This window comes from Erinaceus europaeus, chromosome 8 (assembly GCF_950295315.1).
Source record: "Erinaceus europaeus chromosome 8, mEriEur2.1, whole genome shotgun sequence".
NCBI classification, from domain to species: domain Eukaryota; kingdom Metazoa; phylum Chordata; class Mammalia; order Eulipotyphla; family Erinaceidae; genus Erinaceus; species Erinaceus europaeus.
The window spans coordinates 109,579,748-109,599,394 of NC_080169.1; the positions used below are offsets into that span (position 1 = coordinate 109,579,748).

At 39.1% G+C, this 19,647-nt stretch overlaps 1 protein-coding gene across 2 annotated transcripts in view; it reads right to left on the minus strand.

Moving 5' to 3' along the window:
* DGKI (diacylglycerol kinase iota) overlaps window positions 1-19,647 on the minus strand; it is a 593,672-nt gene that overhangs the window by 100,475 nt on the left and 473,550 nt on the right. For both annotated transcript variants that reach the window (XM_060196647.1, XM_060196646.1), the window contains exons 22-23: window positions 11,118-11,197; window positions 8,710-8,754 (exon numbers count right to left, since the gene is read on the minus strand). In XM_060196647.1, the coding sequence (XP_060052630.1) occupies window positions 8,710-8,754; window positions 11,118-11,197 (125 nt within the window). The remainder of the gene's footprint in view (window positions 1-8,709; window positions 8,755-11,117; window positions 11,198-19,647) is intronic.

Sequence of the window (19,647 nt, forward strand, 5' to 3'; positions counted from 1 at the left end):
GTGTTGCTTTATTTTATTTATTTAATGTTTTATTTATAAAAAGGAAACATTGACTAAACCATAGGATCAGAGGGGTACAACTTCACACAATTCTTACCACCAGAACTCTGTATCCCATCCACTCCCCTGATAGCTTTCCTATTATTTAACCCTCTGGGAGCATGGACCCAAGGTCTTTGTGTTGGCTTTGTATGTTAACTCTCTTTTCAGCCACCAGGTGCCAGATGCTACCATGATGCCAACCAGACTTCCCTGGACAGACAACCCCACCAATATGTCCTGGAGCTCTGCTTCCCCAGAGCCCTTCCCCACTAGGGAAAGAGAAAGGCAGCTAGCCTGGGGGTATGGATCTACCTGTCAACGCCCTTTTTTTTTTTTTTTTTTAAGAGCACTTGTAAGCTCTGGCTTTTGGAGTCACAGGCAAGAAAGACTCTGCATAACCATTATGTTATGTCCCCTGCCAATAGCCTAACATTTTCCAGAATCCTCAGTTTCAAAGTTGCGCGCGCGCGCGTGTGTGTGTGTGTGTGTGTGTGTGTGTGTGTGTGTGTGTGTTAGTAGGTAGTACTGCCTTTATCTGTGGCAGCAAATAGAGCTGGCTTTAGGAAAGTCTTATTTTAATTCCTCATTTGATCTATTCCTGACAGCTTTGATATAGCCCAAAGGAATAACATTCTGTAAAGTTCCTAGCTAACACCAGTCCTTTTCTAAGACAAAATAAATTCCCAGGTTTATTCTCTTAAATTTGCATGAACCCCTCAATTGAGAGACTTCTAGAATCTAGAAAACAAATTGAGGAGAAATTAATTTCAAACGACTCAGATTAAGTAAGAACAGTCAGTATGAAGGGAAGGAAAATAAATTAAATATTCAGGGATAAATGCCATTTGTCTCAGACAAGATATAATTTTAATGGATTAAAACACAGAATGACTCTCCAGAAGAAAATCAGACTGGAAAAATGCTCCAAGTCTCTGATTGTCAGAGAAATGCAAATCAAGACAACAATGAGATATCACTTCACTCCTGTGAGAATGTCACACATCAGAAAAGGTAACAGCAGCAAATGCTGGAGAGGGTGTGGGGTCAAAGGAACCCTCCTGCACTGCTGGTGGGAATGTCAATTGGTCCAGCCTCTGTGGAGAACAGTCTGGAGAACTCTCAGAAGGCTAGAAATGGACCTACCCTATGACCCTGCAATTCCCCTCCTGGGGATATATCCTAAGGAACCCAACACATCCATCCAAAAAGATCTGTGTACACATATGTTCTTGGCAGCACAATTTGTAATAGCCAAAACCTGGAAGCAACCCAGGTGTCCAACAACAGATGAGTGGCTGAGCAAGTTGTGGTATATATACACAATGGAATACTACTCAGCTGTAAAAAATGGTGACTTCACCGTTTTCAGCCGATCTTGGATGGACCTTGAAAAAATCATGTTGAGTGAAATAAGTCAGAAACAGAAGGATGAATATGGGATGATCTCACTCTCAGGCCGAAGTTGAAAAACAAGATTAGAAAAGAAAACACAAGTCGAACCTGAAATGGAATTGGAGTATTACACCAAAGTAAAAGACTCTGGGGTGGGTGGGTGGGTGGGGAGAATACAGGTCCATGAAAAATGATGAATGAAATAGTGGGGGTTGTATTGCTAAATGGGAATCTGGGGAATGTTATGCATGTAAAAAAAAAAAAAGAAGTAGAAACGCAAAGCAGAAATTGACTGAGTTTGGAGTATGGCACCAAAGTAAGAAAGCAGAAGTATACTAGAGTTTGCAGTGAGTACCTCCATAATACTTCCTCTCCACTTTTCCAAGCTTTGGGTCCATGATTGCTCAACAATTTGTTTGGCTTTGTATGCTAACTCTCTTTTCAGTCACCAGGTTCCAGGTGTCATCAGGATGCCGGCCAGACTTCCCTGGATTGAAGACACCACCAATGTGTCCTGGAGCTCAGCTTCCCCAGAGACCCATCCTACTAGGGAAAGAGAGAGGCAGACTGGGAGTATGGACCGACCAGTCAACGCCCATGTTCAGCGAGGAAGCAATTACAGAAGCCAGACCTTCTACCTTCTGCAACCCTCAATGACCCTGGGTCCATGCTCCCAGAGGGCTAGAGAATGGGAAAGCTATCGGGGGAGGGGGTGGGATATGGAGATTGGGCGGTGGGAATTGTGTGGAGTTGTACCCCTCCTACCCTATGGTTTTGTTAATTAATCCTTTCTTTAATAAAAAAATAAAAAGAAAAAGAAAAAAAAGAAAAAGAAAAAAAAGAAAGAAAATCAGACTGGTCCATGTGGTCTGGGAGGTGGCGGAGTGGTAAATCTTTGGACTCTCAAGCATGAGGTCCCGAGTTCAATCCCTGGCAGCACATGTGCCAGAGTGATGCCTGGTTCTTTCTCTTCCTATCTTTCTCATAAATAAATAAAATATTTAAAAAGAAAAGAAAAGAAAATCAGACTGGTCCTGAAATGAGTGCAGCCTAGAATATTCCTTGCTGTGACCATGGGCTGTGAGCTCAGACTAACAGGGACTCAGACTCAGAGGCTACACAGGCTTCTTTGGTAAATATGAATATTTATGGACCCTAGGTCACATTGATGGGGTAGACAGTTAATGGTATTTATATACTTTCTTCATATTTGGGAACTTCTTTCGACCTTAATCCAGATTTCTAGCTTATTCTCAGTGCTGACACTATCTTCCCAGATAATATTTTTAGTCCACATGCATGCTAATTATCAGGGTCAGACAAAAATTACTAAAGTCATAGGCCCCTTGGAACATACTTAAAAATAGCTTCCTAGCTTCTTCCTACAGAATGACCCCTAATTTCACCTGCTCTATTCCTACCTTTGGGTTCCTGGTTTTTTTGTTTGTTTGTTTTTAATAATTAGTCCTGCTTTATATCTTACAACCATCCTGACTTCCCTGGACAGACAACTTCTCCAGTGTGTCCCAAAGTCTCACCTCCCCAGAGCCCTACCCCACTAGGGAAAGAAACAGGCTGGGGTATGGACCAACCAGACAATGCCCATGTACAGCACAGAAACATTTATAAAAGCCAGACTTTCAACCTTTTGCATCCCATAAAGAATTTTGGTCCATACTCCCAGAGGGACAAATAATACGGAAGTTTCCAATGGAGGGGATTACACATGACATTCTGGTGGTGAGAACTGTTTGGAATTTTACTTCTTTTATTTTAAAATCTTGTTAATTACTAAATCACTAATAATTTTTTTTTTAAAAAAGAGGCCAAATAAATGAATGTAGACTCAGGTCTGCCCAGTAGCTTTTTCTTAAGGAAGTAAAACACATCTCTAATAGATAAGATTTTTTAAAATGCTACATGTATCTTTAAAAAGCACAATATTTCTAATGCTATTTCTAAGAAAATTAATTCAGAAAGAAAGGGAATTGCCTGGAAGCAGCCAGATTGCACTGAAGATTGAATCCTGTTATGCTCATTAAAATCTCAGTGTATTCACTCGAGGTGTTCTTGGAAGCTCACTGTTGTGTGTGCTACACCAGGGCCCCATGGGACACTATCCCAGAAAAAAATGAGTGCCTACAAAAATAGCCTAGTTGTTCTCTGTTCCAGTGTCCCTTGCCCTTTGCTTCACCTACTCTATCATAGTCATACATACTTTGTTCTTTTTGCTTTCACTGGCTTTTTTCTCTCTCCTCTTTTAATTTCCACTTCTTCCCCTCTCCTTAGACTTACACCTGCCTCAGTCCTCAGGTATATTCTGAGTTCTATCAGAATTGTTCAGGATTTTTCAAGGCCCAACTATTAACATTTGGGGGTTGCACAGCTTCTTGTTGGAAGGGTGAGTCCTGTGCATTGTGAAGTATCTAACAGCACTTATGTATCATGAGATACATATGTGATCAAATTGCCAAATATTCCATATGAAGGGCAAAATCTCACCCAAATGGCAGAACATCAAAAGTATGGAACCTGCCCCTCTGCTTCTTAGTAATTTATGACTTGAAGTTAGGAAGAGAAATAATGAAGCCCAGGAAAGTAGCAGTGAAAATTACTTCACAGTAAGTGCATTTTGATCAAGCAGACTCATTATCAGGTAGGTAGTCAGAGTCCAATTCCTTTATGAAATCTAACTTACTTGCCAAATTCAAGAAACCCCTAAATCTGCAAGCATAAGGCATTTTGCTTATCTAACTTATCAATTCCAGCTACGTGAGATGCCACTGGGTTGAGGAGCCTTTGTATTTTGACCTCAGAGATGGTGTAGGCAGACATTTTCAGCAGGCTATAAATATCCAGCACATACTTGTATAACCCATAATGCCTTGTTAGGTTAATAGGAGGTGTCGTTTTTGAGCATTTGTGCCTTGTTGGCAATTCACTATAAATCTGGGAAAAAAGGAAACCCAAGCATAGAAAAGCTTAAGTGGCTAAAAACTGCCAGATCTCTCTCTAATAAGGTGTCTTGGTCACCTGGGCCCCTTTCTAAATGACAGCTTCCTCTCAGCTTAAAATGGTCAGCTAAAATCCCTACTGAGAATTAGTGAGCTGACAGGAATTCCTCAAGACTTCTTCTTCTTCTTCTTCTATTCTCCTCCTCCTTCTTCTTCTTCTTCTTCTATTCTCCTCCTCCTCCTCCTCCTCCTCCTCCTCCTCCTTCTTCTTCTTCTTCTTCTTCTTTCTTCTTCTCCTCCTCCTCCTCCTCCTCCCCCTCCTCCTCCTCCTCCTCCTTCTTAACTTACTTAAAAAATTAATTCTACCACAATTAATTCCCCAAGAGCATTGAATGCCATCTCAGACACAAGGAAGTTAATGCAGGAGGAAGTAAGGCATTTGGCTGTCCATATGTCCCATAGCTCTTTCTCTTACACCATCTCCTATCTCCCACCTAGACAAATAAGCCAAGTCTACTGCTTTCTACTTTTAGGAAACAGTCTAGTATTAAATTTCCTGCTGCTTGTTTTTTTCACTTTCTTCATAAAATCAATGACACCTCTAACCCATGGATTTTATGTACAATCTCAAGGAAAAAAAATCAACTATCATAATCTCAACCTCTCAAACTTCCACTTTCTTCATAAAACCAATGACACCTCTAATTCATGGATTTTGTGTACAATCTCAAGAAAAAAAATCTACTATCATAATCTCAACCTCTCAAACAGCCTTTGACAGCTTTCATTAGTACTTCCTGTTTTGAAGATTCATTCTTGACATTCACAATAGCACCTTGACTTCCAGCTTTCTTAGTGTTCAGCTCAGTCTTATGATTCTCCTTGACAGATAGTTCTTCAGCTTGTCAATGGCCGTACATAAGATATTGAGTTATCTTCTTTATCTAAATTCTCCCTGATTGGTCTCCTCCAGCCCATAATGTTAAGTATTTCCTGTCTGCTATAAACTCCCCCATTTCTATCTCCAGGTCCAGTTTTTTCAGTGATCTTAAGAATCCATACATCTATTTGCCTCTTGAATTTAATGGGAGCGTTAAAACTAGTATGTGTGGGGCGCACAGCTGGTTAACGCACATATTACAATGTGCAAGGACACAGGTTCAAGCCCGAGTCTCCAACTGCAGGAGAAAAGCTTCACAAGTGGTGAAGCAGGTCTGCAGGTGTCTCTCTGTCTCTCTCCCCCACAATCTCCCCATTATTCTCAATTTCTGACTGTCTCTATCCAGTAAATAAATTTTAAAAAAGTGTTTAAAAAAAACTAGTATGACTCACGTATATGCTCAACATAGAAAATTTGACCACATAAAGAAACTGTGACACATGTAATGGAACACTACTGAACCATTAGAAAGGATGACATCATGACTAGTGGGGGTTGTATTGTTATATGGAAAACTGGGAAATGTTATGCATGTACAAACTATTGTATTTACTGTCAAATGTAAAACATTAATTCCCCAATAAAGAAATTTTTAAAAAGTGCCTGGGTAATAAGTATAGTCTTTAAAATACTCTCACAATTTTATAACTACCAGTGCAATTTCAAAGGATAGATATCAGCCTTAACCTTTTATTAAAAATACACCTAGATAGAGAATAAGTAAACATGCAAATAAACCAAAATTAGGAATGCTGTGCTTTGTGTAAAAATAAGGTGAGATCAGCCCTTTCATTTTCTTGTTTATAAAAATCAGTCTCCGAGGATTGATCAACCAAGAAGATTTAACAATTATTAACACCTATGCACCCAATGAGGGCTCATCTGAATACATCAAACACCTACTGAAAGAACTACAGAAATACATCAACAGTAACGCAATAATAGTAGGAGACTTCAAGACCCCACTCCCACACTCGGGCAGATCAGCTAAGCAGAGAATCAACAAAGAAACCAGCAAATTAATCGAAGAGATGGACAAACTAGACCTCCTGGACATTTTCAGAGTTCTTCACCCCAAGAAACTAGAATACACATTTTTTTCAAATCCATACAGCACATCCTTAAGAATAGATCATGGTTTCCCCAGAGACACACCTTACTAGGGAAAGAGAGAGGCAGACTGGGAGTATGGACTGACCAGTCAACGCCCATGTTCAGCAGGGAAGCAATTACAGAAGCCAGACCTTCTACCTTCTGCAACCCTCAATGACCCTGGGTCCATGCTCCCAGAGGGCTAGAGAATGGGAAAGTTATCATGGGAGGGGGTGGGTTATGGAGATTGGGTGGTGGGAATTGTGTGGAGTTGTACCCCTCCTACCTTATGTTTTTGTTCATTAATCCTTTCTTAAATAAAAAATTAAAAAAAAAAGAATAGATCATGTTGAGCCACAAAGACAATATCAACACATTCAAGAGAATTTACCCTAACCCTTTCTCCAAAACAAAGACCCCAAATCTTCATCTGCAATAGTATTGCCTTTAGGTTCATGATTAGTTAACAAATTGTTCTGCATTATATCTTAACTTTTATCAGCCACCAGGTTCCAGATGATACCATGATGCCAACCCAACTTCCCTAGGCAGATGATCTCACCATGTGTCTTGGATCCCTGCCTACCCAGATCCCTACCACTAGGGAAAGAGAGACAAAGGCTGGGAGTATGGATTGACCTGCCAATGCCCATGTTCAGCAGAGAAGCAATTACAGAAGCCAGACCTTCCACTTTCTATACCCCATAATGATCCTGGGTCCATACTCCCAGAAGGATAAAGAATAAGGAAGTTATCAAGGGAAGGGATTAGATATGGAGCTCTAGGGGTAGGCACTGTATGGAAATGTACCCCTCTTATCCTGTAGTCTTGTCAATATTTCCATTTTATAAATTAAAAAAACAACAGTGGTCTGGGAGGTGGTGCAGTAGGTAAAGCTTTGGATTGTCAACCATGACGTCCCAAGTTCAATGCCCAGCAACACATGTACAAGAGTGATGTCTGGTTCTTTCTCTCTTTGCCTGTCTTTCTCATGATTAAATAAATAAATTATTTTAAAAAATAGTCTCAGAAGTAGTATTTCCTCAATATAAACATACTCTAAGTAAATCCTCATCCTGGGATCCTGGGAAAGTAGGGCTCTTTGTTTGAATAATATACATGCAAACAAGAATGCCAAGGATGTGTCTGCCATTAAATCTTCTGATAATTAGGTTGCTTTGGCCAAAGGTACAAGGAATGTACTGATTGTGGGGGCAGGGGGTCCACATGGGAGACAAGATGGCAAAGAGTTTTTACAAAATGTCCTTGTTGCTGCTTCTACAAAAGGATGCTAAATGAGAAGTTTCAGATGTAGCAAACAGACACTAAGACCTCAAGGGAGGCATTAGACCATGACCTATACATTGATACCTCCCTAAATCTATCTCCTGTGTGGAGACATATTAAGTGTCTAGAAGAGGATTTATCTGAGGGGAGTCACTGGCCTGCACTGACCTCCATGTGACCCTCCAGGGTTAGGGTTGTTGGTTAGGGACAGTGGCATGGGGTTCCTGAGAGAAAAGGACTTTAACACTCAGGGCTTTGAGGTTTCCTTAGGAATTTGGGATAATATTGAGTTCTGTTATCTGAATTGGGTCTGGTAAATGAAATGAGTAAGAAGAGATGATAGGAGAGATGGTGCTATGAAGAAAGGTTGGAGAAGAATCTGCACTCTCAAGATGGCTGGGGAAAAATATGTCTGAGCATACTCCTAATAGACCAGACAAGAGATAGAGACAGAGAGTCAGAGAGAGATTAGGTTATTAGGTCCTGTCCAGAAGACCTTGCATTTTGGAATGCTTGTCTATTGGCTGTGGAAAATGGGGCCTCTTTTCTCTGGGTGAGAAGAAGCATAATCCTTGGCTACCAGAGATAGCCCCTTGGTCCAGGAACACATCTGGTCTGGAGGCAAAACTGACAGAAAGAGAACAAAGGAGAAAAGAAAGCAATAAAATAGAGTTGGAACCGTGACCAAATAGTATATAAAACCCACCTTCAATCTGATTTTTGTGTGTGTGTGAAAACCTAGTCCGTCCCTGTTAAGTTGGCTGGGTTTTTTGAGTATTTGTCACTATAAACACTTCATGTAATATTTTCTAAATGACCTGGGAGAACATCCACTGTCCAGATGTGTGCCTAACTAGAACTAACCCCAAGCCAGGAAAATGCAATGTAATCATAATGTCAGCTTCAGTAGGTTGTTTGTGTGAACTCCATCCCTAGGAAAGATGTAGATTCTGATCAAAACGAGGGGAAAAAGCCACACACAATTAGTCAGTGATCTGTTACCTGGTAATGAACTCTTTGGGAGCCAGACGAAACTGACGGCAGGTCCTGATGAGAAAATGGGGGGGGGGGGGGGCAGAATCCATATTTAAGATTAGTTTGAACACAGCTGCCTCCACAACTCTCTCAACTCAACTCCCAATTTCACATGATTAAAATCATCTGGAAATCATCTCGCCCCAATTCACCAAACTTAACTAAAAGAAGATGATGCCAGAAATAGTAAAAGCATAACAAGTTGGACTGAGAGAAACTTAGAAATCTGAAACAATGCTTAGAGGTGAGTGATGTATTTTAATTTGAAGGCTGGGAAGACTGAAAGTAGGGGACACAGAATATTGTTATATAAATCAAGGCTATTTCTTTTTAAAATTTGTGCCAGGACTTTTGGCTTTTGAAAAGCAAAAAAAATGTTTCTTTAAGTACTTCAAAAAGAATGTATGTATCTCAGATCAAATATATACTATTGTAGCTGTATTTATGGTTACAAGTTGCTTGACAATTATAGGTTTTTAAAGACTGGAAAAATACAATAAATATGTAGAGTGAAAAGCACTGAGCACCTCCACATAATCATAAAGTACAAATTAGGATGGTTGAATTGAATGAAGATTTACTGACACATTTAGAGAGTCTGGCTCCACTAGAAAGTTTTATATCAAAACTATATCCATTCTGCCATGTCCCCCAGCCTTCCTGGTTATAGTCACATCTATTTACAGATGTCACCAATCCTGGCTATCTTTGTCCTTCTGTCCACTTCCCAATGGGCTTTATCAATTTACTCCTTGTGCTCAAATTGGTTTTAATGTTTTTTTTTCCTCCTTATCTTTCCTTATTCTACAATAAAACTCTTAGTTGGATATAGATGTGGTAAATTTGCCAAAAAGCTGGTTTCCAATAAAGCCAACTCATGGGTCATTCACTTTGCTACCCAAGGTTTTCAACAAAAGTAAAGGTTTGGTAGCAGTTAAGATTCACTTTTTTTTTCTTGCAGTTTTGATGAGGGAGGTATCACAAAAAAATACAAATATTATTTTGAAGAATGAGATGCACTATGTTCTAGGAATATTGGATGCAGCACTGAATTATAAATAGAAATGTTTGCAAACTTTAATATGTAAAACTCATTGTGAAAAGTAGGTAAAGAAACCATACAATGTATGTTGTTTCTCCTCTCTTCCATATTTGTATTCAAAAGTTGGGATGCATATCAAGATACTTTGCATTCAAAAGTCTACCTGCATCTTTAGCAAAGCAGAAGAGAATATAAATTTTCACATCACTTTATGCCTGCTTTCACTGACTGTATTCCCACCAAGAGAAGTAGGGTCAAATTTTCAAAGCTAGGTGGATGCCACTTGATTAAATTTTCAACACTGTATGCTTTCTTTCTTTGTGGTATGTATTTATGTATAAAGAGTTGTTTGTAGGTGACTTGTTTACCTTGGAGTAACTAATGAAATCTTCCAAGTACCTTAAAATATAGATTTCTAGATTCTTTTTTTTTTAGATTTTATTTATTTATGAGAAAGACAGGAGGCAAGAGAAAGAACCAGACATCATTCTGGCACATGTGCTGCCGGGGATTGAACTCGGGACCTCATGCTTGAAAGTCCAAAGCTTTATCACTGCACCACCTCCCAGACCACAGATTTCTAGATTCTAAGCAAATGATTCTACTATATATCTTGCATCAACAAACAGTGATAACTGAAACATATGAATGCCATATTTCCTTATAGAATTTTACAGAAACACCAATGACCATTGCAATGGAGGGCATGGTCTCTTGGCTTCACTAGGATCATTCAAATCAATGGAAATGCTATTGTTCAGACTTCTTATTTCTTTTTCTCTAAGATTTGAGCTAAATGAGAAAGATATAGAACAGAGATATTATTTCTATGTGTTTGACAAAAATTTCCATGACATACAAGTTTTGTTCTTTCCTATGAAAGTTACATCAAGCTGCCTCTAACAAGTCTGTTCTAAATACAAAACATGAAATGACTATAACTCCAAATCTATATTTTCCTTCATTGTTTATGCCCTCTAAAATTCTGTAGAAGCAATATATGTAGTCTGAGAAGATTACAAGGACTTCTAAACTGCAGTTATATAACATGCTGGAACATCATATTTTCTCATTTCAATGACCCTAGCAGGAAAAGTAACAGTAGAGGGAGAAAGTTGTGGTGCATGCTTGAGAAACAAGATGGCCTTATTCCTATTTCCTCCTCCAAACATATGAATCCAAGTATATTTTGAGGTGTTAGAAAAGTTATGACTTTTTTTGTACAGAAAAATGTCATGATTTTTCTACTAACCCAATCTATGCATGCATAGCTGGTAACTTTTCACAAAACTGTAAAGAGGGACCAAATAAGCAATTGGTTAGACGAACTTACCTCTTGTAAGCGATCTATGTACATACGGCAAGTTTCCAAATCACAGTCTCCACGTACAACTAGAATACCCAAAGGGATGGCTAGGGATGAAGGAAAGAGAAGAGTCTAAAATGAAATATGTTACTTTTATAGTTTGGTGTACACATGCTTCTTATTGTTAAAACATCCTCTTAAGTAGTATTGCTTTTTGATATTTCAAGAAAAGCCAAGCCTCTCTTCTCACACATGCTTTATCACCTCAGTCTCCATACCTGCAGATGTCATATTCTTTTCACACATGATCCATACTTCCCTTACTGCCTGGGCTTCTTTACATTATGGCTCTTTGGCTCTGAAATGAAGTTAATGTTATGGGAACAGTGGAAGGGCAGGATTTGCAGGCTGTGAACATCCAGCTGATAATTTATGCCTGCTTTTGTAATGGCCAGTGGAGCAGAGAGGAATGAAATAATCATTATTCTGGACACTTCCTCCATTCCCTCCTGAATTGACTGGTGTTAATTTTACTGTCAAGTCAGTAACAGTTCCATCTGTAAGAGACAATAGCTACTCAAGGCACTGTTGCTACCTGGTGGTCAGTGTCTAGAAATAAATAGGCATGACATGTGAAAAGCACAAATTCTATGAGAAGATTCCCATCATAAAAGTTTAACTGATCATAAAGATAGTCAGTATACATGTGTTACTAGCAGGGATCCAAGAGACAATAAAAAGAAGCTTCTCCTGCACTGCTGGTAGGAATGCAAATTGGTCCAGCCTCTGTGGAAAACAGTCTGGAGAACTCTCAGAAGGCTAGAAATGGACCTACCCTATGATCCTGCAATTCCTATCCTGGGGATATATCCTAAGGAATCCAACACACCCATCCAAAAATACCTGTGTACACATATGTTCTTAGCAGCACAATTTGTAATAGACAAAACCTGGAAGTAACCCCGGTGTCCAACAACAGATGAGTGGCTGAACAAGTTGCAATATATATATATATATATATATATATATATATATATATATATATATATATATATATATACACACACACACACACAATGGAATACTACTCAGCTATTAAAAATGGTGACTTCACTGTTTTCAGCCTATCTTGGATGGAGGTTGAAAAAATCATGTTAAGTGAAATAAGTCAGAAACAGAAGGATGCATATGGGATGACCTCACTCTCAGGCAGAAGTTGAAAAACAAGATCAGAAAAGAAAACACAAGTAGAACCTGAACTGGAATTGGTATATTGCACCAAAGTAAAAGACTCTGGGGTGGGTGGGTGGGGGAATACAGGTCCAAAAAGGATGACAGAGGATCTAGTGTACTGTTATATGGAAAACTGGGAAGTGTTATGCATGTACAAACTTTTGTATTTACTGTCAAATGTAAAACACACACAAAAAAAATCTTTACATGTTATACATCAGAAAAAAGCAAATAAGCATATATATATATATATATATATATATATATATGAATATATCACCAAATTCATCATCATCACCACCAATAACAACAACAACAAATAATCCTATTCAAAAGTGGGGAGAATATATGAACAGAATATTCATCAAAAAAGAGACCTAAAAGGTAAAAAATATACATATATATATATATATATATATGAAAAAATGTTCCAAACTATTTATTGTCAGAGAAATGCAAATAAAGACACATAGAAATACCACTTCACCCCTGTGAGAAAATCATACATCAGAAACAATAGCAACAACAAATACTGGAAAGGTTGTGGAGTTAACAGAACACTCCTGCACTGCTGGTGGGAATGTAAATTGGTCCAACCCCTGTAGAAGGCAGTATGGAGAACTCTCTCGGGAGATTAGAAATGAACCAACCCTACAATCTGACAAATCTTCTGGAGATACAGACTAAAGAATCAAGCATGCCCATCTTAAAAAATCTGTGTATAACTATGTTCACAGCAGCAAAATTTGCAATAGCCAAAACCTCGAAGCAACCTAGTTGTTTAACAACACAAGTAGCTAAGAAAGTCGTGGTACACATACTCAATGGAATACTAATCAGTTACCAACAATGATAAATTTACCTAATCTCTGACAGAGCTTGAAGGAATCATTTTAAGTGAGAACCTAGAAAGAGAAGGATGAATATGTGATAGCCTCACTCATGTAAAGAAGTTGAGAAATAAGAGCAGTTAGGAGAAAATGCCAAGAAGAATTTTGACTGGGTTTGTTGTACTGCACTAAAAAAAAAAAAAAAAAAAAAAGGAGAAAAAAAAAGGACTCTAAATGTGTGTGTGAAAAAGGACTCTAAGTGTATGTGTGTGTGTGTGTGTGTGTGTGTGTGTGTGTGCGCGCGCGTGCATGCGTGCCGCATGGGGCGGGGAGGTGCGTTCAAGTCCTGCTGTATGATGGTAGAGGAAGACCTAGGCTGGAGTTGAGAATGTTTTCCAGAAAACAGAAAATTTACACATGTAACAACAATTATATTTACTGTAAACTATTAATCTACCCAATAAAAATATAAAAAGAATATCTCACTGGAATTAAAACAACCTTCTCCAAACTTAATAAAACATATAAGCACCTTTTTTAATTTGAGAAGTAGTTACACTATAAGATCAATGATTCAATAATTTAAAAAGAACTTTAAGATCTTGAATTAGCCAACTATATAGTAGCAAGCAGAGCTCACTAAGGATTTATAAAAAGTAATTATTTTATGGATTGAATTTTTAAATTTTTTATTAGTGATTTCATTTTGATTTACAGAATTATAATAGGGGTATAATGTCACACCTTTCTCACCAGCAGAGTTCTGTGATGCTATTCCCTTCATTACAAATTGCATTAGTAGGGGGCAGACAGTGGTGCATTTGGCTAAGCACAGACACTACAGTGTGCAAGGACCTAGGTTCAAGCCCCTGGTCCTCACCTGCAGGCGGAAAGCTTCACAAGTGGTGAAGCAGGGCTGCAGGTGTCTCTGTCTCTCTCCATCTCTATCTCCCCTTCCCTTCAATTTCTCTCTATCTCTATCCAATAATAATTAAGTAAATTTAAATTTTTGTTTAAAAAAAGCTTGAGACATTCAATCTATAAAAAAAATAATAAATTGCAGTAGTTCTCCCAAGGCCACAGATATGCGCTATTATTTCTATATTATCTGTCCATATTTATATATATGTGCCCATTTTTTCTATGTTCCTTCCTTCTTTTCTAAGTCATACCTACAACTTAAGAGTAATTATTATTATCCCTACACCAGTGGACATCTAATCTTTGATAAGGGGGCCCAAAGGATTAAATGGAAGAAGGAGGCTCTCTTCAATAAATGGTGCTGGGAAAACTGGGTTGTAACATGCAGAAGAATGAAATTGAACTACTTTATCTCACCAGAAACAAAAATCAACTCCAAATGGATAAAACACCTGGATGACAGACCAGAAACAATCATATACTTAGAGGAAAACATTGGTAAAACAGTTTCCCACCTAAACCTCAAGGACATCTTTCATGAATCAAACCCAATTGCAAGGAAGACTAAAGCAGAAACAGACCAATGGGACTACATCAAATTGAAAAGCTTCTGCACATCCAAAGAAACTATTAAACAAACAAAGAGACCCCTCACAGAATGGGAGAAGATCTTCACATGCCAAACATCAGACAAGAAACTAATCACCAAAATATATAAAGAGCTCAGCAAACTTAGCACCAAAAAAGCAAATGACCCCATCCAAAAATGGGTAGAGGATATGAACAAAACGTTCACCTCAGAGGAGATCCAAAAGGCTAACAAACATATGAAAAACTGCTCTAGGTCACTGATTGTCAGAGAAATGCAAATTAAGACAACACTATGATACCACTTCACTCCTGTAAGAGTGGCATACATCAAAAAGGACAGCAGCAACAAATGCTGGAGAGGTTGTGGGGACAGAGGAACCCTTTTACATTGCTGGTGGGAATGTAAATTGGTGCAGCCTCTGTGGAGAGCAGTCTGGAAAACTCTCAGAAGGCTAGACATGGACCTTCCATATGATCCAGTAATTCCTCTCCTGGGGTTATACCCCAAGGACTCCATAACACCCAACCAAAAAGAGGTGTGTACTCCTATGTTCATAGCAGCACAATTCATAATAGCTAAAACCTGGAAGCAAGCCAGGTGCCCAACAACAGATGAGTGGCTGAGAAAGCTGTGGTATATATACACAATGGAATATTATGCAGCTATCAAGAACAATGAACCCACCTCCGCTGACCCATCTTGGACAGAGCTAGAAGGAATTATGTTAAATGAGCTAAGTCACAAAGATAAAGATGAGTATGGGATGATCCCACTCATCAACAGAAGTTGAGTAAGAAGATCTGAAAGGGAAACTAAAAGCAGGACCTGACCAGATTGTAAGTAGGGCACCAAAGTAAAAACCCTGTGGTGAGGTGTAGACATGCAGCTTCCTGGGCCAGTGGGGGGTGGGAGTGGGGGGGAGGGATGGGTCACAGTCTTTTGGTGGTGGGAATGGTGTTTATGTACACTCCTAGTAAAATGTAGACATATAAATCACTAGTTAATTAATATGAGAGGGGGAAAATTAATTGTATGTCTCAAAGCTTTTTAAAACACAGACTGAGTCTTTTTAATATATAGGCTGTGTAATTGATATGCAGACTCTCTCAAAAGCCTAGACCAAGTAGATCAGAAGCAACCAATAGCACAGCTATATACAAGATACTGGGTACTGTACAGCAAACCCCAACAAAAGGACTTTTCAAAGTTAACCCAATTACCAAATAATGTGATGATAACATTAACTAACAATTGTCTTTTTGAACCCTAAGACAGCAGGAACGTCACATCTCCACTATAGAGCCTCTACTTCCCCCAGTCCTGGAACCCTTGGGTAGGGCCCACTTTCCCGTATGCCTCTCCCAATCCATATCAAATAATATTGCATCTGCCGATCACAACCTAACCAACGCAACAATTGCCACCTCAATATGCTTCACTTCAGGCTGTGTCCAGAGACTTCACATGTGGAATGACAACCCTTCAGCTTCATTACTCGGGTGAGACCTTTCCTTTCATAGTACTCTCTAATTTCATCTCAGGTGGCTCACTTTCTAACAAAGTCCCAAAACCTAGATATACACCAGTTTCTGTGAGAGAGAGCATATGTTCACACATATCCATAAACTACTGCAAAAAATATACCTGAAAGCAGAATTACACTAGAGTTTGCAGTGAGTACCCCCTAACACTTCCTCTACACTATTCCAACCTTTGGGTCCATGATTGCTCAACAATTTGTTTGGCTTTGTATGTTAACTCTCTTTTCAGTCACCAGGTTCCAGATGTCATCAGGATGCCGGCCAGGCTTCTCTGGACTGAAGACCCCACCAATGTGTCCTGGAGCTCTGCTTTTCCAGAGACCCACCCTACTAGGGAAAAAGAGAGGCAGACTGGGAGTATGGACCGACCAGTCAATGCCCATGTTCAGCGGGGAAGCAATTACAGAAGCCAGACCGTCCACCTTCTACAACCCACAATGACCCTGGGTCCGTGCTCCCAGAGGGATAGAGAGTGGGAAAGCTATCAGGGGAGGGGGTGGGATATGGAGATTGGGTGGTGGGAATTGTGTGGAGTTGTACCCCTCCTACCCTATGGCTTTGTTAATTAATCCTTTCTTAAATAAAAAAAATTAAAAAGAGTAATTATTATTATTATTATTATTATTTGTTTTCTCTCCTTTCTCTTGGTACTGATGGAATTGGAGTTCAGAGCTATCTGATAATTTTCCCTTAACATTTACCACTTTGATGGTGGAGGCAGTGTGGAACTATGGTCTAAAATCTTAGTACATGTGCTGCTGAAGCGAGCACAATGGTCTAAAATCTTATAATCTTATAAACAATTATCAAGTAACTAGTAAAAAGTAGAAAAAATAACGCCCGGTTGTTAATAGGTGGATCTGAAGTAGCAATGTGTCTTGGACTACAAAATACAGGGAATGAATTTAAAATGCATGAAAAATCTGGAGTATTTCGCAAAATAACTTAGGCTGAATTGATATAAGCCAGACAGAAATAAATTAAATTAAAAAAAAAATCAAGCAAGAAAGAAAAGAAGAGCATGATGCAGACAGAGCAGCAGCAGCTGTATTTCTCTCCTCTTCTCTCTCCAGTCAGCTAGGAATATCAAAGGAGATCACCTGAGACCACAGCAAGACAGGACTAGAACTACTTTGGGAACCCTCCAAATTACTGGTTAGTGCAAACAAATGTGGCTAGTAGACAGAGAGGAGCCTATGGAGAGATTCCTGGGGCAAAAGACCATATCTACTCTCAAGTGGCTGGTAACAGTCCTGCACTTTGCTGGTTGAGGTGCCAATTCCAGTCTGTTTTACCAAAAAAAAAAAAAAGTCTGCTGCTTACCAAATGCAACTGTGAGGCTCTATTCCTACTGCCCCTCAGGGACTGGAGCAGTAGACAGGAGGCCTCATGCTGATATTGAGAGCCAGAGAACTGACCATGAAACTCAGGAGAAGATATACACTCCAGTGGACTAGAAGTGGGGCTGTATAGTGGGAGCCTTTCCACATTGTTTTCCTGATGAATTGGAAGACATGCTGAATAACTGCCACAGAGTATAAACACGATTTGTTTAGAAACTCACAGGGCCAAGTAGTACTTCAGTTGAGTTCTAGCTGCTGGCAGAGTGGCTGAACTGAGTCCGAAGCTTTGGATCCCCAGGGTGTAGGAGTCTGTGCATAACCACTGTGATATCTCTCCCCCACTCTGATTTATCTCTTGGTCAGCAGGAAGTGATTAAGCTTAAAAGCTACTTACACTTACAAAGCCCTCAGGCTCTGATAGCCTATAGGGAAGAAAAAGAACTAAAGAGGCTTTAGCAACCACTCTGCTTCAACTCAGAAATTGAGAAAACATTGAAACAACTATTAATTTCCCCAACTATGAACTCCTTGAGTACCTTACTTAGACCCAACTCAATCCAGGCAAGAGTGATCAGTAGATTAAAAAGTACTGCGAGAAGGATCTCATAACACATTATATACAATGATTAAACCAAGACAAAAAATTGGAGAAATAAACCAGAACAAAAGCCCCAGCTAAAAGCCCCCCAAAGGTAGAAGCACAGAAGAATGAGGTCAACCTCCAAATGCTAATTGAGGAATTAGTCACAGGAGTGAGGAAAGAGTAAAGTCATCAGAAATGGGAAAACAATAAATGAGACTCTGAAAGAAACACTGTCTGGAGGTAATGAAAGCTGAAATAGCTGAACTAAGAGCACAGATAGCAGAACAAGCTCATACAGTACCAGAACAGGGTAATAAAATAGCTGAGCTACAGAAACAACAGAGGGGAGAGAGAATAGAATAAATGAGGCAGAAAACAGAATTAGCAAGATTGAGGATGAATTAGAGAAAACTAAAAAAGACATGAAAGATCTCAAAAACAGGAAGAGGACATAGACAGATATTCACAGAATAAGATATCCAAAAGGCCAACAAACATATGGTAAAAATGCTCCAAGTCATTTATTGTCAGAGACATGCAAATAAAGACAACAATGAGATACCACTTCACTCCTGTGAGAATGTCATCCATCAGAAAAGGTAGAAGCAACAAATGGTAAAGAGGTTGTGGGGACAAAGGAACCCTTCTACACTGCTGGTGAGGATGTCAATTGGTACAACCCCTATGATGAGCAGTCTGGAGAACTCTCAGAAGGCTAGAAGTGAACCTATCCTATGACCTTGCAATTCCTCTCCTGGGGATGTATCCTAAGGAAACAAACATAACCATACCAAAATATTTGTGTATATCTATGTCCATAGCAGCACAATTTGTAATAGCCAAAACCTGGAAGCAACTCAGGTATCCAAGAACAGATGAGTGGCTAAGTATGTTGTGGTCTATATACATAATGGAATACTACTCAGTTATTAAAAATAGTGAATTCCCCTTCTTCACCCTATCTTGGATGGAACTTGAAGGAATCATGTTAAGTGAGAGAAGTCAGAAACAAAAGAATGAATATGGGATGATCTCACTCAAAGGGAGAAGTTGAAAACCAAGATCAGAAGGGAAAACACAAATCAGAACTTGGACAGGAATTACTGTACTGCACCAAAGTAAAACACTTTTGGGTGGGGCAAGGGTTCAGGTTTTGGAACATGATGGCAGAGGACCTAGTGGGGGTTGTATTGTTATGTGGAAAACTGGGAAATGTTATGCATGTACAAACTATTGTATTTTACTGTTGACTGTAAACCATAAATCCCCAATAAATAAATTTTAAAAATCCAGTAAACAAAAGGTACAGGACATGAAAGTGTCACCTAGGTAAGCAAAAATCTGAAGGGATACTTTTTCTCTTTAGAAACACCAAGTGGCACACCTTGCAGCAGAATTATAGAACCTAGATATAGACCAGAGCACTTGAGATAAGGGACACATGCACATGTGTGCATAAGTTAGAGGAAAATATATACTTTAAAGTAAAAGCATTTAATAGTTTACAGTGACTC